Raw genomic sequence first — 24287 nt, forward strand, 5'->3', positions numbered from 1 at the left:
TTACCCTCCTGCACCCACCTTTTCCTACATTCTCTTTTCTCTTTCCTTCCCTGTGTCTCACCATCTTTCCCCTGCACCCACCACCAACCACTTTTTTGCTTGCTTGTCACTCCTCCTTCCTTGAAAAGCGGGTGGCTATAATCTGGATTTGCTGTAACCTCCATGCTCTTCATTCTGTTTCCTGAAGTATGTACAATGTTACCAGTGAAATTTATTTCTTTTCTGCTTTATGATTAAACTTTTCCTCTTTTTCTTTTATAACTGATATCCATTATGTGTACTCTGCAGGTTGAAATTCCACATATAAAAAGAACTCTTCCCCCCCTTACATTCTTCATTAGACTCTTGGGTACATTTATTCCTAAGAAATGAGTGAGGATCCTTGAGAAGGTTTAATTTCAAGTTATTAAAAACTAATGGGTGAGGGGACAGTGTAGTCTAAAGTTACAAGGAAAAAAGGATTTGAAGGTGAGATGCTTTTTTTTAAAAAAAGTTACATGGGGCGCCTGGGTGGCTCAGTTGGTTAAGCGACTGCCTTTGGCTCAGGTCATGATCCCGGAGTCCTGGGATCGAGTCCCACATGGGGCTCCTGGCTCGGCGGGGAGCCTGCTTCTCCCTCTGACCCTCTCCCCTCTCATGCTGTTTCTCTCTCTCTCTCTTAAAAAAAAAAAAAAAAAAGTTACATAAAGCGAGTAAGATTTTAGTTACTAGAAAAAATAAAACACACCTTCCCAAAATGCCTATTTTATCCCACGAACGTTACGAGAGAAGATAAATGAGATAATATTTATAAAAGCTATCTGGAAAGGATAACAGTAAAAATGAAAGAAAACCTGGAATAAGACAAGGTGAATTTTCCTTTATTTTTTTTTCCGGAACTTTTTGGTTTAAGAAACAAAAATTGTTCCTTAGCTAAATATGCATGTATAGTATTTTTCTAACTTTGTTCTCAAGCCCCCACAGACATGACTTACATATTACACGAGAGGCTTTGAACACTAACAAAACAAGTCCCAAATTTCTAACTCTTCTTATTGCTCTTCCCTCTTGACTTTTTTTTCTATTGTTTTTCAGAATTTTGCTTTTTATATCTTTCATTGATTTTATATGCAAAGTTTAGGTTGATTCTCCTCTAGGTCAGTGTTTCTTAATTTGCATAATCATAAGATTCACCAGATATTTTGTAAAGTAAATATACTGACTCAAGACCCCACTGTAAGCATAAAAAGAATCTCTAGGAGAGTTTTAAAAGAGCTCCCCAGGTGACTATTATGATCATCAGATAGGTTAAAAAACACAACTGCAGGTAAAGAACAATCAGTGTACTTTACAAGATAAATTTTTATGTTCTATAACAGATGAATCATCTGAATTTCTTTTCATAGTAATATAGTTACTGTTAATTTGAGCATTTAGTTTAGACGAAGTATTCAAAGTGGAATTCAAATTGTTTTCAACATTAGCTTGCTAACTAATCCTGGATTAACACATCATTTCTGTGATCCATTCAGGTCCTGCTCAGGTTCCAATGATGTCCCCAAATGGTTCTGTGCCTCCTATTTATGTGCCTCCTGGATATGCTCCACAGGTATGTGTTTGTGTTATTTTTCTTTTTATATCTATATAGTAGGGATCATATTATTACTGTTTAATTCAGAAAAAAAACACCATTTCAGTACTGAAGCTTACCCTGTACAGTATATCTTTGGTATCTGTTTCATGTATTCTAGTACATTCAGTATATTTGGAAAGGAGGAAAAATTAAATTGACAGCATTATCATTTGGCCTTTGGGTGTTGAATTATTATAGAAAATTAATCCTAGAGCTTTATTTCCCTGAATATGTGAATAATGTAAGTAATATCTTAAGGTTTAAAGGTGCCTACACTAACATTTTTTAAGTTAATCATTTGCTTGGAAGTAACCCTAGACAGTGTTCCATCCATATTCATAAAATGTCTCACAAACACCCATAATAATTATCTGGCACATTGTGGTACATAGAAGAAAATTTAGACTTGTAGACCTGCAGCCCTAAAGGTTGTATCAGTATCTTCTGCTACCGAGATTCTGTGTAGTTTGCACTCATTGCCTCAGATCCTTTTTAGAAATAATTCAGTTTCTTTTTTTAGCACTGAAGTTACACTTGAAATTTTCTTCAGGCCCTCTCTTACTTCCTCCCTGATTATGTCAGAATATTGGTGGGATAGATTCACTGCCCATACTGTGAAGCCCACCACTATGAATGATAGCAAAAGAAGACCATGTTGGTGAGGAGAATAGAAGTAGTGTGAGAATTAGAGTCAGAAAAGCTGGGGGCGCACCTGGGTGGGTCATTCGTTAAGTGTCTGCCTTCGGCTCAGGTCGTGATCCCAGGGTTCTGGGATCGAGCCCTCATCAGGCTCCCTGCTCAGCAAGAAACCTGCTTCTCCCACTCCCACTCCCATTCCCCCTGCTTGTGTTCCCTCTCTCGCTGTGTCTCACTCTGTCAAATAAATAATAAAATATTTTAAAAATTAAAATTTAAAAAAATCGTCAGAAAAGCTGAATCCATATCTTATTTCAAGCCCTTGCTGGCTGCATGGCCTTGGACAGATCAACTTCCTTAAGTCTCTGTGTCCTAACCATAAGATGGGATGAGAACATGTAAGATAACATTTGAAAGTATTTGTAAGCTTTTCAGAAGCTATCTCTCCTTTTGTTTGACATACTGACAGTCTGCATTCTTTATTATCCTACTAAATCTGCTCTCTGATACGGACCAAACTCAAAGGCCTTTTTTCCAGCCTTACCCTTTTTGTGACCCCCTAAACATTTGACACCACTGATAACAATTTACCCAAAATGTCCTTGACATAGTGCTGTCCTGATTCTTTCTACTTCTTTTGATTGCTCCTTCAGACCTTTCTCCACTTACATAAAGACCACATCTGGTCTTTTCTCTAGTGTTGTTCAGTTCAGTAAACATGTACTGAATGTACCATGTACTAAGCTCTGTATTTGGTGCTACTGACAATTTATTTCAGTGTAACTAAAGAGTATCCTGCTGTTCTCAAATCTAGCAGTACCTTTTATTTTTATGGCAAATTCCTACCCTTCTCATTTCATTCAATCATGACCTTCTGGAGTAGCTTTCCTTGAATGTTTCCAGGGCCTCTCCTTAGGGTTCTCATGCACACTATGTATATCCTTCTTTTAATGAATTTCTCACACTGTTTAGTAATTTTTCTCTCCTGAGAAGATTATGAACTCTTAACAGTTCTGTACTCAGCAGTGTTCAGCAAATATGTACTGAGTGCTCATATATGTCAGGCAGTCTTCTAGATGATTGTGATATATTTGCGAATGAAAGGCAAAGACCTCTGTCTCTCTGTAGTTAACATTCTTGTGGGGAGAAGAAAACAATAAGCATATAATACATGGATAAATTATGTAGTATGTTAGGTGGTAAGCAGTGGGGGTGGAAAAGGAAAGAAAATAGACCTTGGTTACATTTTAAAATAGGGTAGTCAAAATAGGCCTCGTTGGAAAAGTGACATTTGAACCAAGTCTTGAAAGATAAGTAGGAGTCTACATGGCCTAATTTCAGTATTGTTGTGTCTTGGGAAATAGACCTGAGGAGATGGAGACAGATGGGGGAATAGACATTTGATGGAGCAGTCAGAACACACACAACACTTATTAGTTAAGCCACCATCTTATATGGGTGCAGTTCATGGCACCCAAAACAATACAGTGATAACATCACAGATCACCTTAATCAAATATAATAATAATGCAAATGTATGAGGGACGCCAGGCTGGCTCAGTTGGTAGAACATGGGATTCAGTCTCAAGGTTGTGAGTTCAAGCCCCACATTGGGTATGGAGCCTACTCAAAAAAAAAAAAAAAAGAGAAGAAAGAAAGAGTTTGAAGTATTGTGAGGATTACCAAAATGTGGACACACAAACACCAAATGAGCAAATGCTGTTGGAAAATGGCACCAATAGACTTGCTCAACACAAGGTTGCCACAAACTTTCAGTTTTTAAAAAATGCAGTATTTGCAAAGCTCAATTAAGCAAAGCATAGTAAAACAAGGTATTCACATGCTCACTTGATGTTTCCCTTTTTCCATGGTTTTGTTAATGCTGTTATCTGGGGAATGTTACTCATTTGCTCATTTCTGCCTTTTAAAAATCTACCCATCCTTGAGGACCTAGATCAAGTTATTTGTACCATCTCTTGGTTATATATTACATGCCACCTAGTATTATAATTGTGGGATTTTATGGGATTTTAAATTCCTTGAGGATAGGAGCTGCCTTTTAATTATTTTTATTCTATGGTAACTCAAATACAGTAGATATTTCATAAATGAATGAACTTTAGTAGTAATCTCACTGGAAGGATTATGTGAGGCTAGTGGGCTACTATTATCTACCTTAATTTAAGATTAAGACTGTCTCTAAGAAATGTATCATTTTCAAATACACAGGAGTAATCAAGAGACAAAAATGTATAGTCTCATCGTTATTGAAATAATTTAAATACCCACTGTGTAAGACTGGATTCTAGCATTTTGACATCACTATTGAAATAACCCCCTATTTCCTAGCATACACAATTTCTCATGTTAGAAAATACTTAAGAATCAGGTTCTGGGGGCGCCTGGGTGGCTCAGCCGGTTAAGTGTCTGCCTTCGGCTCAGGTCATGATCCCAGGGTTCTGGGATCGAGCCCCGCATCGAGCTCCCTGCTCAGTGGGAAGCCTGCTTCTCCCTCTCCCACTCCCCCCGGCTTGTGTTCCCTCTCTCACTGTCTCTCTCTCTGTCAAATAAATAAATAAAATCTTAAAAAAAAAAAGTTTCAGGTTCTGGGCATAGCTAAGCACTTAATAATTGTCCAAAACTTGACATATACAGAAACATAATTATCTTAGCAAATCTAAAAGCTGGGAGTTGAGCCAAACGTTAAGACATGTAGATGGCTATAATAAAGTATAGGTTGTATTTCGCTCAACAGGAACCAAATAGCACAAATACTAAACGTATGAATAGCTATTATCTATGGTCTTCTTTTAGACTTTTATATACTTATCTCGCCTTGTGGCAACAAGTTTCCTCACGTCTATCCCTTGCCATATGTATGTGTATCTTTTGGTGAAAGGCAGTGATTTCCCTGTAGCCTTTTAACTACAAAATTACAAACATAATTTTAGACATAACCTTAATGAGTTTTATTTTTGTAGTTTAATAAGAAAAGGAGGTTTGTGAGAGATTGATGTGCCTCAATAGAAGCAGGAATATGTGCCAACTGAACTAAGATATCAAATGGAAAAACAAAAACTATAAAACACAGAAAGCAAATGGGGATAGGAGAAGGAACTTAATTTACTGGCAAATAATACTAACTTATAGTCCCTAAGAGCATTGCAGCATAGAATAACATTTCATATTTTAGTGATGAAATTAATGACTTATCAAGAAAAGATTATAGTCTGCCTGAATGGTGGGACACCTAAAAAGCAGCATCAAAAGTTCTCTCCTTCTGCCTCTCTTTAAAGGCTCCCCTGTTTTTTTATGGAATGTGGGTTGTTATGGTGATGAGAGGATACCTAACAGGAAAGGGATTGTAGATCTCATAATGTGGGGAAGGGAGCTATGTCAACTTCAGGAAAAGTCTGAGATTACTCCTTTGAGCTGGACTTGATATTTCACTTTGCCTTTATGTCAGCACACAGTAATGAGGTCAGTACTTTTTTCAAAGATTCTGCATACCAGTCTGATCTGTCTTCTCTGTCAAATGTTTTGGCAGCAGTAATGCTGCCCAAAAACATGGGCAGCATTATTGTGTATGTATGTATAGTTAGATATATAAAATAAATATCTGTTGAATGAATGACCAGAATTACCTATATTATTATTTAGTAGCTTAAAGTGGGAGTAGTTTTGGGTTCATGGTGAGGCTATAGAAGTAGGTTGCTAAAAGTTAGGCAGAAGCAAAGGTTGTAAGAATTGAGGAAATCACAGAATTCTAATAGCATGGTGTTGTTAAGAAGGGGGAAAATAATGTGGCACTCCAGTAGAACTAAGGGAATACATTTATTTCTGGTCATATCATTGATTCAGCAGTTTTCTTTGAGCATCTGCCCTATGCTAGGAGTTGTTCCAGGTGTTGGGAAGAAAATGGTAAGCAGAACAGATTTGTCATGGAATGTATATTCTCGTGGAGAACACACACACAACAGAAAATGTAAACACAAACCCCTCTTTCTGTAGCCCCTTTTAATTATGTCTGTTCAATAAAGGAGAAAACAGGACTTTGCCTAATTAGAAATTGTGTGGCATATGTGGTTAGGTAGACCTATGCTGATAACCCTATTTAATTCTATTTTACGGTCTTATCTTTAATTTTTTTTAACATAACATAGACTAATTTGGATTATATTTTATCTTTTTTTTTCTTTTCACAACTTACTGATTTTATTTTAATCATCACCATTGGTGGACCCTGTTAGTATAAAATTCCTTGTCTACACGATTAGCCATTTGTCAGCAGCTGGACTTAGTGGATAGTTTTGAGGCCCCCAGCCTCACTCCTGAAGTTACTGGCTGCTCAGATGGTTACTTGAAGTGGTACAGGTCTGGCTCCTTTTTTTCTTTTTCTTTTTTTTTTTAAAGATTTTATTTATTTATTTGAGACAGAGAGAATGAGAGGGAGGAGGGTCAGAGGGAGAAGCAGACTCCCTGCAGAGCAGGGAGCCCGATGCGGGACTCGATCCCGGGACTCCAGGATCATGACCTGAGCCGAAGGCAGTCGCTTAACCAACTGAGCCACCCAGGCACCCCGGTCCTTTTTTTCTTTTTTCTGTTTCCTAGCTTTCTTTTTTTTAATTGTGGTAAAATATACATGACAAAAAATTTACCATTGTAACTTTAAATATACAGTTCAGTGGCATTAAATATATTCACTGTTGGGACTACTTTCGCTACCATCCATCTACAGAACTCTTCCTTTTGCAAAACTGAAACTCTGTACAGTGATTTCCCATTCTTCCTTCCCCCAGCTTATCTTTGTATTTTAAATGTTCTTTTTCAGTAGAAAAGTGGTTTTAATTTCATAAGTAATTTAGCTGTTTCTTTTAACCGTTGAGATCTCGCTTGTGTTGTGACATTTAAAAAGATGCTAGAGAAACCGGTACCTGTGGGTTCTATGCCCACAAAGTGGACAGACATGAAATTAAAGCCAAAGTGCAAGAGTTCAAATACTGGCCCCTCCACTTACTGTCTATGTGACCTTAGCAATTTACTTAACATCTGTACGCCTCAGTTTCCCCATCTGAAAAATGTTGATAATAATGCTACCTATTTGTTAGGAGGATTAAATAGTTAATACATGTCTGTTGAGGAACTTACAAGTTAAGTTATAGGGTAAGACATATGCATTTGGAAAGTTAACAAATACTACAGTGTTATAAATACCTAACAAGTGATACAGAATAAATGTAATAGAAATGATAGGAAGGAGAGGTCATTAAGATTGTGGTGCCCAGGATAGGGTTCAGTGGAAAGCAATCAAAAGAAACCTTCCACAGACCCGTAGCCCTGGAATCTCTACCAGCATCTGGGGTGACATGCTCTGCAGTCTCATGTCAGCTCACACTTCCTTTTCATCTAGAACGGAGACAGACTTTCCTGCTTCTGTCTAGAGCCAGTGCCCCCCGTGGAGTCTTGGATCCCATTCCCTTTTGCCTGCATTTTTCTGTCTTCTACATCATCAATTTCTTACTGTCTGATGGGCCATTCTCATTATTGTATCAGCATGTTGTCATTGCTCTCACTAAAAACAACACATTTTTTTTAAAGAATGTATACACTTTTTTTTTTAAGACTTTTATGTATTTATTCAAGAGAAACGGGGGGGGGGGGGGCGGCAGAAGGAGAAGCAGGCTCCCAAGGAGCAGGGAGCCCGATGCGGGACTTGATCCCAGGACCCTGGGATCATAACCTGAGCCAAAGGCAGATGCTTAACCATCTGAGCCACCCAGGTGCCCTAAAAACAACATATTTTTTAGTTTCTTGACTCCGTTACTACCAGTCACCACCTTATTTCCGTATTCCCCTCTGCAGGAATACTTGCTAAAATTGGGCTATTAGCTCTCTAATTCTGCTCCCCACTTTCCTCTCTTAAACCCAGTTAGGGTTTGCCCCTATGTTTACACCAAAACTGTTGTCATCAAAGTTGCAGTGACTTCCACATTGCTAAATCCAGTGGTCATTTCTTAGTCTTCATCTTACTTGACCTTTCATTAGTATTTGACAGAGTTGATCCTTCCTCCTTGATACACTTCACCAAACTTCCAGACTCCACACTCTTAGTCTTCTTCTTACCTTACTTGGTTGCCCTTTTCCAGTCTTTTCAGAACCTCAGACTAGTGTGTCTAACTGCCTACTCATGTTTCCACTTAGATGTTTTATAGACTTAACCAAATTCACATTCCAGAACCTAAAACTCCAAATCTTTCCCCCCAAAATAACTTACTCTGCCTTATAGCCTTCCCCTTTTACAGTTGGTAGAACACCATCCTTTCATAACTTCTTTTTCCCATTTCTCCAGTGGCAGCATCAGCTAATCTTGTTCTACCTTTAAATATATGCAGAATGTGGACCTCTTTTTACCACGCTGGTCCAAGCCACCACCATTTCTTGCCTAGATACTGCAGTAGCTTCCTGGTTTCCCTGTTTGTTTTTTCCCTTGTCCTACAGTCTATTCTCAACTCAACAGTCAGAATAATCCTGTTAAATATAAGGTTATGTCAGGATTTCTCAACCTCAGCACTACAGATATTTTAGGCCCAGTAATTTTTGTTGTAGGGAATTGTCCTCTGTGTTGTAGGGTATTTAGCAGCATCTCTGATCTCTCTACCCACTAGATGCTGGTAGTACCCACCCCCAGTTGTGACAACCAGAAATGTCCCTAGATACTGCCAAATGTCTCATAGGGGGCAAAATCACCCTTGGCTGGGCACCAGTGACTTATATCACTTTTCTGCCCAAAACCCTGTGATGGTTCCTCCTTTCACTAATGTAAATGCTGAAGTCCAGGTGCTTATTAATAGCTCATATGGTCCTACCTGACCCCACCACTCCCTTTATCTATTTGACCTTATCTGCTTCTACCTTCTTCTTTCTTATGCTGAACCAGGCACAATGGTTTCCTTCTAAAACTACTTTTATCTCTTAGGGGCTTTGTTCTGTTTTCTCTGCCCAGAACACTCTTCCAGATTTTTACATGGCTAATTCGTTCAGTTACTTCAAGTCTGCTCAAATTTCATTTTGCCAGTAAGGCCTATCCTGGTCATTCTATTTTATACTGCAACCTGTCCTACTCCCACAATACTTCTGATCCCCCTTACCTGTTTTTTTCTCCATGATACTTATCGCCATGCAACATGCTAAATAATTTACTCTTGTTTTTGTGTTCATTGCCCCTAATAGTATGTTTGTCCCACAAAGACATCACTAACATTTTTTTCTCGCCTAAATTACCAATGTTTCTGTCATTTTTTAAATGAGCAGAGAAGGTAAAGTTAGAGCTAGATATGGAAGGATAGATGAGATTTGCATAGTTGTAGATTAAGGGGAGGCAAAGTGAAAAGAAAGATGTCATAAACTAAAGTCCCAGATACAGAAATGCATAGGTTTGTGTGAAGATAGGTTTTTCGTATACCGGCCTGGCTGGAGTTAAGAGTTCAGAATTTGGTGTAGGAAAAAAATACATGTAGGAAGACAGGTTGGAACAAGACTGAAGGCTAGGTCAGAGAGTATGGACTATAATCCTATCAGAAATGGGAGTCATTTAAGATTTGTGAGTTGGAGAGTTGATAAAGATGAAAGTAGTATATTGTGACAGACACTGTGGTTTGGCTTACTAAAAATCCATTCCAAGCTCCTTCTAATGTCCCTTCCTGTGGGTTAGAGGCTGAAAAGCTATAAATAGTTTCCAGATTCTCTCTAGCTAGGACTCCAGATATTTCATTTCTGCCAATTATATACACTTGTTTGAGGCTTGAATTCAGAACTGAGTTAAATGGGGAGAAAGGCAGAATGTGAGGCATTTATTTTGCTGGAAGCAAGGCATTATAGTTCTAGAGCTAGTATATAAAAACTGAATTTATTTGGTCTTCTAGTACAGACAAGTCATCTCATACTCCAGCAGGTAAAGATAGTTGAATAGGGTGTTTAATAGTAACTATAATCTTTCTAAAGCAATAATCATTTAGTTGTAATTTAGGCTTATCTGTACCTAAATAAGTATGTTTTCTGATATACTTACCAAGCATGTATATGTTTATATACAAAATCTGCTATTCCATTTTTTTAAGTTTATTTATTTATGTAATCACTATCCCCAACATGGGGCTTGAACTCACAATCATGAGATCAAGAGTTGCATGTTTTTCCAACTGAGCCAGCCAGGCACCCCCAAAATTTGCTGTCCTTAAGAATAGTAAAATTTGTTTTTCCTGAAAATAACATGATTTGCCTTTAAGTTAGCACTTAACATTTTAATAATTTTCTGTTTCCTTAAGAGAAAGGTATTATTAGCCATTTGTTAAACCTCAATAGTAATCTTTTAAGTCTAAAAGGTTAAGGGCTCTATTTTAATAGAGGGATTCCTAATTTTGAGATAAAATCCTATATCCTGTTGGGCTTTCCTGTATGTCCTTGCAGCTCCAGTGAGGTTCAAAGGGAATAAATCTGTCATTTTAGGAATTCCTTTCGTGCAGTGTAACCCCTATTTAAAAATGTATAATACCTAGGATTAGGGTTCAGTTTAGGGCTAGAATAATGGTTAAGATTAGGGACCGTGTGGGGTATGTGCCTGTTATCCTGTAGTTCAGAGACCTCTCCAGAGGAATAATTTTAGGGTTAGGGGTTAGGGTTAAGCATATACCCTCACACTGTCCCTAACCCTAACCATTATTCTGTCCCTAAACTGAACACTAATCCTAGATCTGAGGGACAAAAAGGTTTGGTATATGTATACAATGGAATATTACTCAGCCGTAAAAGTGAATGAAATCTTGCCATGTGCAACAACATGGGTGGAGCTAGAGAGTATTGTGCTAAGTGAAATAAGTAGAGAAGGACAAATGCCATATGTCTTCACTCATACGTGGAATTTAAGAAACAAAACAAATGAGCGAATGGAAAAAAGGAACAGAGAGGCAAACCAAGAAACAGATAATTATAGAGAACACACTGATGGTTACCAGAGGGGAGGTGGATGGGGGGATGGGTTAAATAGGTGATGGGGATTAGGAGTACACATGTTGTAATGAGCACCGGATGTTGTATGGAAGTGTCGAATCACTGTATTTTACACCAGAATCTAATATTACACTGTATGTTAACCAACTGGAATTAAAATAAAAACTTTAAAAAACATGTAATTTCTAAAACTGAAAGCCACAGATACTTTCCTTAACTGGGACTTAATATATTAGGTGTTTGTCTCCCTTGAAAAGATCTTCAGCTATTAAAATTGTCCTGGTCATGTTCGCAAGAATTTTGTACCTAAACGCAATATATGGTTGATCTTCGGAATCTGGATCCAGTTTTTTCCCCATTTCTACTTCACAGTTTGTGTTCTTTCTACAGCTTATTTCCCCCCACCCCTATCCATAATACGGAAAAGGGAATTAATTCCTGACCCTATTGTGTTTTGTTTTTTTTTTAAGATTTTATTTATTTATTTGAGAGACCATGAGAGCATGCGCGCACAAGCAGGGGAAGGGGCAGAGGGAGAGGGAGAAGCAGACTTCCCCTGAGCAGGGAGCCAGACGCATTGTGAGGCTCAATCCCAGGACCCTGAGATCATGACCTGAGCCGAAGGCAGACACCTAATTGACTGAGTCACCCAGGCGCCCCCCTCCCATTGTGTTTAAACCAAAAATTCCTTTGAGTCTCCCTTCTTTTGAAGGCATCAGTAAATGCACATTAACACAAAGAAATAAATCCTAATATTGTGGCTCATTGTTTATATTATTATTTAGCTAATCTCATCATTGATTTAAGATTTATATTGCATTGTATAACAAAAACTACTTCATGTTGTTCTATACTAATTCATATGTACTTAGTGTATTTAATAAATTCATATTCTGTAAAATTTCTTAATTAACTTCTTATGGTATAAAAATTCTTACTCTAACCTGTATCAAAAGAATTGCTTACATCTTATGGAAAAAATGTTCAATGTTCATTTTGTAGGTTATTGAAGACAATGGTGTTCGAAGAGTTGTTGTGGTTCCTCAGGCACCAGAGTTTCATCCAGGCAGTCACACAGTCATACACCGTTCCCCACATCCTCCTCCTCTGCCTGGTTTCATTCCTGTCCCAACCATGATGCCCCCTCCACCACGCCATATGTACTCACCAGTGGCTGGAGCTGGAGACATGGCAACACAGTATTTGCCACAGTATCAGTCTTCACAAGTATATGGAGATGTAGGTAAGACATCTAAAAATATTCCTGTCTTATGGAGTTAGTTATTCTTTACTTGGATATAATAGATGCTTTCCTCCTATTATATAAAAGAAGTGACCAAACAGTAACAATATCACCATCATGTTCTCTTACTCAAGCGTTATGTTAAGTATTTCATCCTCATGATTACCCCTCAAGGCAAAAAAGTAAACAGAAAATCAAAGAGGGAAAATAACTTATATCATGCAGCAATATTTAGTGGGGACGTGTTCAAACAAGAACTTTTCTTCTCTTTCTGCCAACTAGACTCTGAGGAAAATTTTCAGCCAGGAATAATCATACTTTTGTTAAATCCTTAAGGTTGTAATGCCAATTACCAAAGTTGCTAGGTTCTGTAAAGGACTGAGTTGGGAGGTGGGGGAGGAAACAAGATATAACCTTGACCCCAGGGAGTTAATAAATTGTTGGGAAGAAAAGACAACCACACGCACACAAAATCGTAATCTTATTCTTTCCTATGTATTTAAATACCATCTCTATACTGACAGCTCTCAGATTTGTGTCTCCAGCCAAAACCTCACCTCTGAGCTTCAGACTTACATTTCTAACTGCCTTCTTGATAACCACTTAAATGCCTCGTGCATATCAGTTACATTGTTTCGAAAACATAAATCTCAATTATGTAACCTGCTTTTCTCTGGCATCTTCATCTTGATAGATGGTACCACTGTCTACTCAATTTGCTTAAGTGAAAACCACATGATCAAATTTATTCTTCCTTCTTTAACCCCCACATCAGTTGATATCATTTTTATGTTCAGAAGTTTCCAAATTTTATCTACTTTTTTCCACTGCTATTCAAATCTCGTCTCCTATCAGCTCTTGTCAGGATAACTACAGCAGGAGCTGCCTTCCATCCAGTTGGTTTTCTGCTGTCATTCCATCCAGGCTTAGCCTGAGTAATCGTTTAAAATACAAATTTAAAAGATTTAAAAGATTTCAGTAACTTTCATTACATTTAGAATAAAATCCTGAACCTTCTACTAGACCAGGATTTCTCCACGTCTGCACTCTTGATATTTGGGAATGGATGAGTGTTTATGCATTGTGGGATATTCAGGAGAAGCCATGCCCTACCAGATGCCGGTAGCATACAACTCCTACCCACCCTCCCCTATCCTCACCTAGTTGTGACAACTAAAAATATCTCCAGACATTGCCGAATGACCCGTAGGGGCCCAAATTGACCCTGCTTGCAACCCACTGGCCTTGACAAGGCCCTCCCCTGTGGCCTCTGACTGCTTTGTCCCACTTGTCCCACCCCACCCCCCTTCAGTTTTTCAAAACCTCCAAGTTCTTTTTACCTCAGTGCCCTGCACATGATGTTCTCTCTGCCAGGAATGCTCTTTTCCCTTTTCCGTGGAAGGCTTCTTTTTTTTTCCTTTAGATTTCAGCTTTCAGAGAGACCCTCTGTGACCTTACCTTATTAGTCTCTCACTGAAACCGGTTTCTTTCACAGAACTTAACACAATTTGTTTTTTTTTAATTCGTATGTCTTTCTCCCTTATTTGACTGTACATCCCCGACAACTAAATCTGTCTTACCTATCGCTTGCGCTTAGCAGTACCTATCATTAATGTTTAGTAAACTTACAGAATAACTCTAAATACAGAATTTTAATTATACAGCACAGCCTATAAGTAGTAAATATATATTATGTCATATATCATATATATTTCTCAAAATTACTTATGTTGGCCAAGTAACACATTGATTCTGTAGGTCTGGGTGGGGTTTGGGTTTCTGCATCTCTGACACTCCCAGGTGAGGCTTATGCAGTGGTCCAGTGAAAACTTGAGTAGCAAGAGTTTATACTACAAATCAGTCTCATCCTTCCATTTTCTTTACTGCTAATTATGGCTTATTTTTAAAAAGGTGTTTGAGAAAATTATAAGAAAAAACTTGATGTTATAACTATTGTTATTTCAGGTTGTTAAAACCCATTGTTATTCAGAGGGGATATTAGAATACATGGATATGATTCACAATGTTGTGAAGGAAAGTGAAAAATACAAATCCACAAGAGGTATAAATCTAAAAACTAGCTATCCAGTGATGGAAGACAAAAGTCATCATACTGTGTTTGAGTTTATAAGCCGAAGTGTCTACCACTAGATCCTAATAATTGACAGTAGTTTTATAACTAGTAGCAGCCTTCATGAAAAGGAAATTCTAGCTTTTTCATATAAATATATGCACAATATGTATATTTGATATAAATGTTCATACAATATGTTGTCTTTTATGTCTAGCTTTTTTTCATTTGGGCTATTTTTTTAAGGCTTAGTTCAAAAAGTAGCATGATCAGTACTCCATTCCTTCTTATGGCTGAAAAATATTACATTATATGGATATAACTTTGTTTATCCATTTATTAATTGATGGACATTTGAGTTGTTTCCACTTTTTATCCATTATGAATAATGAATAATGTTGCTTTGACAGTTGTAAACAAGTTTTTATGTAGACATGTTTTCACTTCTCCTGAGATACACCTAAGAGTAGAATTGCTGGCTTATATAATAATTCCATGTTTAACTTCTTGAGAAGGTGTAAAAACTGTTTACCCTAGTGACTGCACCATTTTACATTCCCACCAGCAGTGTGTGAGGGTTCTAATTTCTCCATATCCTTGCTAAAACTTGTTACTGTCTTTTGATTCTAGCCATCCTGGTGAATGTGAACATGTGTCTCATGGTTTTGATTTGCTTGTTTCTCATTACTCACGTTGAACACCTATTCATTTGCTTTATTAGCTATTTGTATATCTTCTTTGGAGAGATGTCTATTCAGATCCTGTACCCGTTTTTTTAGTTGGCTTATTTGTCTTTTTATTGTTGAGTTGTAAGAGCTTTGATAAATTATGGATTCAAGTCCCATAGCAGATATATGATATACAGATATTTTCTCTTACATTGTCTTTTTATTTTCTCAGTGGTATCCTTTAATGCAAAAAAGAAAAATTTTGGTGAAATCTGATTTGTCTTTGATAGCTTATGCTTTTGGTATCCTAAGAAACTATTATCTAAACCAAAGTTATGTATATTTACACCTGTGTTTCCTTCTATGTACTTAATAGTTTTACCTTCTACATTTAGGTCTTTGATTTATTTTAATTTTTGTATATGATGTGAGGTAGGTGTCCAAACTCATTCTTTTATATGTAGATATCCAAATTCCTCTGTTTTTTATTCTAATGTTATTGTACATATCCTTATTATACTAATTTCAAGAATATTGTACTAATTTTCTTAAAACACTGATAAGTTAAAACTTTACTGAGATTTTTGAGCCTTTTTAAAAAATATTTCTCATTACAGATTTTAAATTTAAAATAAAAATAAACTCTGGGACAGGTAATGATATTTATGAAGTTGATTTTATTAAGTGCTGTGTGACTCTTATTAGAATAAATGCATTCTTCTAAATCACAGCCTTGAGTTTGTGATAACCAGAGATGCAGTGTTTTGTGCCTAGACTCTGTTCTTAGTAAGCAATCCTAATTTCTTTGTATTAACTCCTATAACTTTATTTTTCAGTGATTATTTGGTTTGTTTTTTGTTTTTGTTTTTTGTGGGGTTTTTGTTTTTGTTTTTGTTTTTTTTGAGTCATAAGGGAATTTAGGCAGGTGGTGGTTTTCTGTTTATCTACTTTATATGTTTGAAGTTGAAAGAGATGCTAAAAGTGATGATTACAAAAGAATAAAAGAAAAAGAACTGTACAGAGTTCAATTCAGTTCTTACCCTACCTCTGATTATTGTAACATACCACCAAGCTGCTTCTGTGGAGGTTAATAGTTAATTGAAAAAAGATGAAGAAAAGAAATGTCTCTGTAAATTTATTTGATCTATATAATTATAATCAAAAAGCGTGGTTCTGTCAGTAGATGCAGAAACAAATAGCTTTGTTGTGCAGAATTATTCTTTGAAATATTTTGTAATAGTTTTTATACAATATAATGATAGATTTATTTCCTACTCCTTTCTCATGTTACAAATGTACTTGGAGTAAATGACGGTTTAAAATGTTTTTGTTTCTTCCTAGATGCTCACTCTACACATGGAAGGTCCAACTTTAGAGATGAAAGATCTAGTAAAACATACGAACGTTTGCAGAAAAAATTAAAGGATCGCCAAGGAACACAGAAAGATAAAATGAGCAGTCCACCATCATCGCCCCAGAAATGCCCTTCTCCCATAAATGAACATAATGGGCTTATAAAAGGGCAAAATGCTAGTGGTGTAAACGTAGGATCAGCAAAGAACAAGTCAGGGAAAGGGAAAGGTGGTGCACAAATTGATACAGAAATAGAAGGTAACTATTTAAAATCCTCAACTATTCCTGTTAGTACGTTTCATTGTTACTTAATCAACTGTAAGTATATATTCTTTCAGTTATTTCACCATACCCAGATAAACTGTTTTTAATAACACTTTCTAGGGCGCCTGGGTGGCTCAGTCGTTAAGCGTCTGCCTTCGGCTCAGGTCATGATCCCAGGGTCCTGGGATCGAGTCCCACATCCGGCTCCCTGCTTTGCAGGAAGCCTGCTTCTCCCTCTCCCACTCCCCCTGCTTGTGTTCCTGCTCTCACTGTCTCTCTCTCTGTCAAATAAATAAATAAAATCTTTAAAAAAAAAAAAAAAATAACACTTTCTAAATGTGAGAAGTTTTAGAACCTAAATTGTTACTAGGGTACTTCTTTTTAAAATTTGGGAAAGCTCAATTAGTACTTTCACCTAAATTGCAGATTTTATTAGCTAAGAGAAATTCTGTTTGAAGGGAAAACCCTGGTAAAGTTCATCCAGATTCATTTTCCTCTCTTTCTGGGCCCTTTGGCAAGGCTGTGCTGGTTTTTATCGAAACTCTTTATTTCTACCAATTTCTTTATATAGGAGTCCCTGAAAGCACCTCATTATGTCATTCGCCAATCTAAATACTCTATAGGAATAAGTATTCTTCATTACTTTCTTCAGAAGTTCTTTTCTCTTAAAATCCCCTTATTTCCCTTGGACCTTTCCCCTGACCTGTGACTTCTACCATATGAACTCTGAGAACTGCTTCCTTTTCTTTATAATTTCCATTCCCCACCAATACATTTTAATGCTTTAACAGCCTCATGGTTTGTACATTAACATTTATGTTAACAAAAATGTTCACCCATATTTTTGAGACCTTCTGATTAGTCTTTTTCAGTACTGATGTTTTCACAAGAATTAAGCTAAAGTTACAAATATATCAGTTCAGATATACATTATGGTCAAGTCAATTACATTTTTATTTTGGAAACCACAGTTAAGGCCTGCCAAGACACAAGTACTCAGGTGCCTGGGTGACTCAGTCAGTTGAACATCCGACTCTCGGTTTTAGCTCATGTCGTTACCTTGGGGTCGTGGGATCAAGTCCCATGTCAGGCTCCATACTCAGCGAGGAGTCTGCTTGAGATTCCCTCTGCCCCTTCTCCCCTACCCCGTGCATGCACGCTCTCTCTCTCCCTTTCTCAAATAAATAAGTAAATCTTAAAAAAAAAAAAAAAAAATACTCAGTTAACTTGTTCACTGTTAAGAGGTATGAGATTGGGAAATGAGAATTCTGGAGAGTGTTTTTTACAGCTATGAATAAAAATATACTTTCTATAAGAAAAACTTAGTGACTGGTTCAGATATATATAGTGGCATTATAATTAGGGATCACAGTTGAAACAGAAATAGAAACTGAAGCAGAAGAATCCTGAAGAGCTACAAACTGCTGAATATGAACTAAAGTAAAAACTAGGAAATAAAAATCTCAGATTACCAACATAGTTTCAGAAGATATATTGTGGAGAGAGAGGGATGATTGTATTTAAGTTCATTTTTAAAATACTTTTTTTTTTTTTTTGAAGAAAAAGATGAAGAAACTAAAGCTTTTGAAGCACTTCTTTCCAACATTGTCAAACCAGTGGTAAGTATTGCGTGTATTTTCTTGACTTTTTTTTTTTTTTAAGATTTTTTTATTTGTTTGACAGAGACACAGCGAGAGAGGGAACACAGCAGGGGGAGTGGAAGAGGGAGAAGCAGACTCCCCACTGAGCAGGGAGCCCGATGTGGGGCTCCATCCCAGGACCCTTGGATCATGACCTGAGCCGAAGGCAGATGCTTAACAACTGAGCCACCCAAGCGCCCCTTTCTTGACATTTATATTAAGTATTATTCATTAAGATTTTGGTATATTTTAATTCACGCCATGCTTAGAATTTAACTATTTTAGGGGCACCGGGCTGGCTCAGTCAGAAGAGCACGTGACTCTTGATCTTGTGGTCGTGAATTCAAGCCCCACACTGGGTGTAGAGATTACTTAAATTAAAAAAAAAAAAAAACTATAAGAAGGTGATATCAATAATGGATCAATGTAGATCTGACAGAAAGATTTGTTAATCGATGAAGCAAAATATTCAATCAAGAGTTCATTTTTTAAACTAGGATTTAATATATACTAAATGACATTGAAAATCATTGGAAGAGACAAAGAGATAATAAATAATGTGCGTATGACTGATTATCAGTTTTTTAAAAATCCATCTATATGATTTCTATAAAAAATACATTCAGTTAACTCCAGATGCAGCAAGAGTTAAAATATAGAAGAGGTTTATATTCCCCAACCCTTTATCATGCAATAGAAGAAATAAGATCAGCAAAAGGTGAGACAGCAATCCTGGCTACATAAAATTTTCTGCTTATTTTTTAAATAGCCTAAATGCTATCATCTTAATAGGAAAAATATATGCATCAGACTTGACAAAAGATTAATTTTAAGTGCTCATACAAATTGAACTTTTTAAACCCATTAAGACCCCAAAGTCTTTTTTACCAGTAGTCAGAATTAAACTTCTCTGAAACCATGAGGTCCCATTTCTTAATAAAAAGCTACACAAAAATGTTTTTTGCAGCACATCATGATATTAATAAAAATAAAACAAAAGAATTCATAAATTGGGATATTTTTACTGGACAGAATATTTTAACCACTTAAAAATATGATTTTGAACACCAAAAACATGCAAAGATGCTTTTGTAGGGAAAAGTGCTAGTGATCAAACTATTTAGACATTGTGATTACAGTCTTATAAAGGAAAGACTTTAGAAAAAGGAAAAAACTAGAAGGAAAAACCAAAATGTCACAATTGTTCAGATTAGTCATTTCTCTTTCTCTGCTTTAAGAGCTATAACTTCACTCCATTTTATAAGTAAGCTAATAGGGCGCCTGGGTGGCTCAGTTGGTTAAGTGACTGCCTTCGGCTCAGGTCATGATCCAGCAGTCCCAGAATTGAGTCCTACATCGGGCTCCCTGCTCAGGGGGGAGTCTGCTTCTCCCTCTGACCCTCCCCCCTCTTGTGCTCTCTCTCTCTCATTCTTTCTCTCTCAAATAAAATAAAATCTTTAAAAAAATAAAATAAATAAAAATAAAAGTAAACTAATAGATGTGCCAGTGATTAAGATTGAATTTTTATTTTATTATATGTGAACTCTTTTACGGTGAAATATCTAAGTAATACATGAATATAGTGAGTAGAAATAAATTCCTTTTACCCACTCCTCTGATTTGGTCATACCTAACAGTTTAGGTTTCCAGTTTCACTTCATTTGTATGAGTTCGTCCATCAAAGTATATTTTTTCTATTGTCTTTTTATGAAAAAGGGATCATACGTACTCTGTTGTTCTGTGGCAGGGTTTTTTTCACTGTGCTGTGCCTTAGCGATCTATGTCATTACATTATTCTTTCAGGAGCTTCATAGTTATTCATTTCGTCAGTCAAAGTATTGCCATCATGACAACCAATCAAAATATTTATTGAGATCCTATTATATACCAATAAATAGAAAGCAAATATACAGACAAAATCAGGTGTGATAGTATAAAGAGCTTTTACAGAAGTAGGGTAATGTGATGCATTCCTGAAGAGAGGGGAATTACATTAAATAGAGCAATTAGGAAAACCTTCTCTGAGCCTCTGAAGAGTTAGAGAAGTTGGAAGGAATGAGACAGGGAAACCAGGATAATCCTGGCAAGTTCGCCAGATAGAAAGAAACATCCTCGTGCGCCTGGGTGGCTCAGTCGTTAAACGTCTGCCTTCGGCTCAGGTCATGATCCCAGTGTCCTGGGATTGAGCCCCGCGTCGGGCTCCCTGCTCAGTGAAGAGCCTGCTTCTCCCTCTCCCACTCCCCCTGCTTATGCTCCCTCTCTCACTGTCTCTCTCTCTGTCAAATAAATGGAAAAAATCTTAAAAAAAAAGAACCATCCTCATTGGAACATAGTGCAGTGGAGGAAAGAGAAGTACAAGATGTGGTGGAAGCAGACTACAGGACTTCCTTAAGCAGAATAAGCCCATTTATTAAACATTGATAAGCTTATTTGTGGAACATAAGGAATAGCATGGAGGACTTTAGGAGAAGGAAGGGGAAAATGAAGGGGGGGAAATCGGAGGGGGAGATGAACCATGAGAGACTATGGATGCCAAGAAACTGAAGGATTTAGAGGGGCTGGGGGTGGGGGGATGGGTTAGCCCAGTGGTGGGTATTAAGGAGGGCATGTATTGCATGGAGCACTGGGTGTTATACACAAACGATGAATCATGGAACACTACATCAGAAACTAATGAGGTACTGTATGGTGACTAACATAACATAATAAAATTAAATTTAAAAAAATCGATGAAAATATTTCTTGATTTACAATACAAAACAAAACCTTCTCTCTCTTCTCCGCAAAAAAAAAAAATCCATGGTACAATATCTTGTGCTAAGTTACCCAAAAGATACTTTGCTCTATTTTTGTATGGAAACAGATTAGAAAAGTTGTTACTTTCTTAATACCCTCTCGACAAAAGTTTTAATTTTACCCCATCTTAGGAAGTTTGAGTAAGTCAGTCACTTATCTAATAAGCTACTGTGGTCCTACTTTTTCTGACAACCCTAAATAATAGATTTGGAGCTCTGGTTTTCTTTCATTCTAATTTGGGTTCTCTGAAAAAATTGAGCTTATGCATGTAAATTAATGTAAACATACACAGAATTATTTTATAATAGCTAATACAAGTTTACTAGTATCAGACTGTTCAGAGTACTTTGAAAACATATGCATTATTTAATTCCTAGAACAACTTTCTATGTACTCTTTTCCCTATCTTACAGATGACTAAACTGAAGCAAGAGCCTGTTTAATAAGAAATTCAGTCAGTATCTTTCCAAGATCTATGTATATCACTAGATTAATAAAAAGAATTTGCAAGCCTTAATAGAACTGGTATTTGAATGAAATAATAGTTAATACTAGCAGCATTTACTTGTTACAGTCTATAATATCAAAAGCATAATTTTTCAGGCCATAAATCTTGCAACAGTTCTTTTAAAGAATTTCTTGCCCAGTATTATGAGGAAGATGTAATTTTGTAAAATAAGTCCTGTGTCATAAAAGAAAGTCATGCTGATGGTTTTGTTTTGCTTTGTTTTGTTTCAGTTTGTTTTTATAGTTTGGGTAGCTATAGCTCTTTTACTAAATTGTGAGCTGTGAAGTATAGGTCAGGGTGTGTGTGTGTGTGTGTGTGTGTGTGTAGTTGTTTTGCATGCTGTAGTTCATTTAGAGCACCAAACTAAATGTATTCACTTACTCCATAAATATTTGACCACTAATAAAATGCCACATGCTGTGCTGAAAGCTGGAGATAGAATGAAAAACAAAGGGTAGGCATGGCCCCTGCCCTCAGAACTTAGGTTAGTAGATTAAGTCATGCAATAAATATAAGATTATATCTGTAGAGTGCCAGAACAGAGATATAGTGCTGTAAGAATATATAATAATAGGGGAACTAGGCCTTGACAGGGATGTCAAAAGAAATTTCACTAAGGAAGGATGATGAACTGAAATTTAAAGAAAAAGTAGTAGTTGGGCACTGTGGACCATGGGGGTTAGTGTGGGGACGGTATTGCAGAGACCAACATTTGAAAAGTACTGAACAGGACACATTTGAGGAACCAAAAAAAGAAGAAAAGCTCACTCATGTAACACAGGTTGCAGGGTATAGGGGAGAACATGGGCTAGACTTAGCCTCAGCTGCACACTCGGGAGTTGAGTGACCTGGGACAAGTCACTTAACCTTTCTGAATCTGTTTCTTTTTCCATAAAAGAGAGTATAATGGTATTATATTTCCTAACATGCTAGAAATAATTGTATTAGATGGAAGTGTTTATCTTACTATTGCGCTTCATTGAAAGGCTTCTTTGAAATTGTTTTCAGTCCCGTTCTGTCAAGATATATTGACATCTTTATTTTAATAATGCTTAAAATTAAACATGTCTTGCCGTTTACGCATTACCTTTTTACTTTCAGAATTTTTATCCCTTTCCTTTTTCTTTTTATGGTCACTGGAACATCTGACTCGAGGCTTCCTGAGACTCAACCTACTCTCCCACTTCCTAATCCCCATATCCATACAAGGGGATTGCCATTTCAGTAGCTTCCTAGCTAGACTTCATTTAACCTGACAGCTTTACTTCAAGAGTGGTTTTGATCGCTGCCTAACAAAGACCACAGTCTGCCTGAAAAATTAAAATATACTGTATTTTATATATATATGTATAATATAATGCAACCACTTCTTTTTTCATTTTTGCTTACTACCATTTAGTCTTTGTCAGTACTCAGACATATTTTTACATGGTCATGTCTGCTTTCAGCTACTGACTAGAAGTGAATTGAGGATGGAAGCGTTGTGTAATGGAAAAGGAACTGAATTATTCAGGTCCTAGTCACTGATGAAATGTTGGGGTTCATGAGCGAACCGTCAAGAAAGAATTCTTGAGACATCTTCGGTGCAAAAAAAGTGGTTTTATTAAAGCACAGGGACAGGACCCCTAGGCAGAAAGAACTGTGCTGGGATTGTGAGGAGTGACTGATTATATACTCTCGAGTTGGGAGAGGGTTAGGGATAGCTTAAGTCTCTAAGGAATTTGGAAGTAAGGTTTCCAGACCTGGAGGGGCTAGCTGCCGTTAGGGTAAGGTCATTTACTAATACCTAGTAAAACCATAGTCTTGAGACCTTTCAGATGTTTATCAGTGGGCCATATGTTTGGAGGATGATTGCTAACATGTATCTTGGGGAGAGTAGAGAGAAAGGTAGTTTCCAAAGGGATTTTCAGATGTTAAAGACTGGATGGAGGTCAGCAGACTAATGTCAAGCTAAGGTTGCCTTTTGCCTTTAGCAAAGTATTAACATTGAGGCAGTTGAGTTCCTGGAGGAAGGTCACTATGGGTGTCCCAAATACTTATCAAATGGGTTGTCAGTTATAAGGAAGTTTAATTTTTTTTTACTATATTTCTTTTACCTTTGTTCTCCATATCAGTCACTACTAGTTCAGTGACTTCAGAAGTTATTCAAACTTTCTGAATATATTTCTTCTGTAAAATGAAGATAGTTATATCTTTTTGGTCTACTTCAGAGGGTAATTTTAAGAATCAAATGAGATGCATATAAAAGCAGATTTTAGGGGCGCCTGGGTGGCTCAGATGGTTAAGCGTCTGCCTTCGGCTCAGGTCATGATCCCAGGGTCTCGGGATTGAGCCCCACATCGGGCTCCTGGCTAAGCGGGGAGCCTGCTTCTCCCTCTGCTTCTGCCTCTCCCCCTGCTCATCCTCTCTATCTCTGTGTCTCAAATGAATAAATAAAATCTTTTAAAAAAAATAAAAAACAAAAGCAGATTTTACTTCTTAAAGTTGTGT

The 24287-nt window shown here is 36.9% G+C and overlaps 1 protein-coding gene across 4 annotated transcripts in view; it reads left to right on the forward strand.

Annotated features, from left to right (window-relative positions):
- Positions 1-24287, forward strand: part of FNDC3A (fibronectin type III domain containing 3A) — a 158823-nt gene that overhangs the window by 81505 nt on the left and 53031 nt on the right. For all 4 annotated transcript variants that reach the window (XM_045869418.3, XM_045869419.3, XM_064586114.1 and 1 more), the window contains 4 exons: positions 1512-1588; positions 12257-12497; positions 16578-16847; positions 18414-18472. In XM_045869418.3, the coding sequence (XP_045725374.1) occupies positions 1512-1588; positions 12257-12497; positions 16578-16847; positions 18414-18472 (647 nt within the window). The remainder of the gene's footprint in view (positions 1-1511; positions 1589-12256; positions 12498-16577; positions 16848-18413; positions 18473-24287) is intronic.

Source organism: Mirounga angustirostris, unplaced genomic scaffold (genome assembly GCF_029215605.1).
Source record: "Mirounga angustirostris isolate CCGP_5_RB_7025 unplaced genomic scaffold, mMirAng1.0.hap1 SCAF_3, whole genome shotgun sequence".
Classification (NCBI taxonomy): domain Eukaryota; kingdom Metazoa; phylum Chordata; class Mammalia; order Carnivora; family Phocidae; genus Mirounga; species Mirounga angustirostris.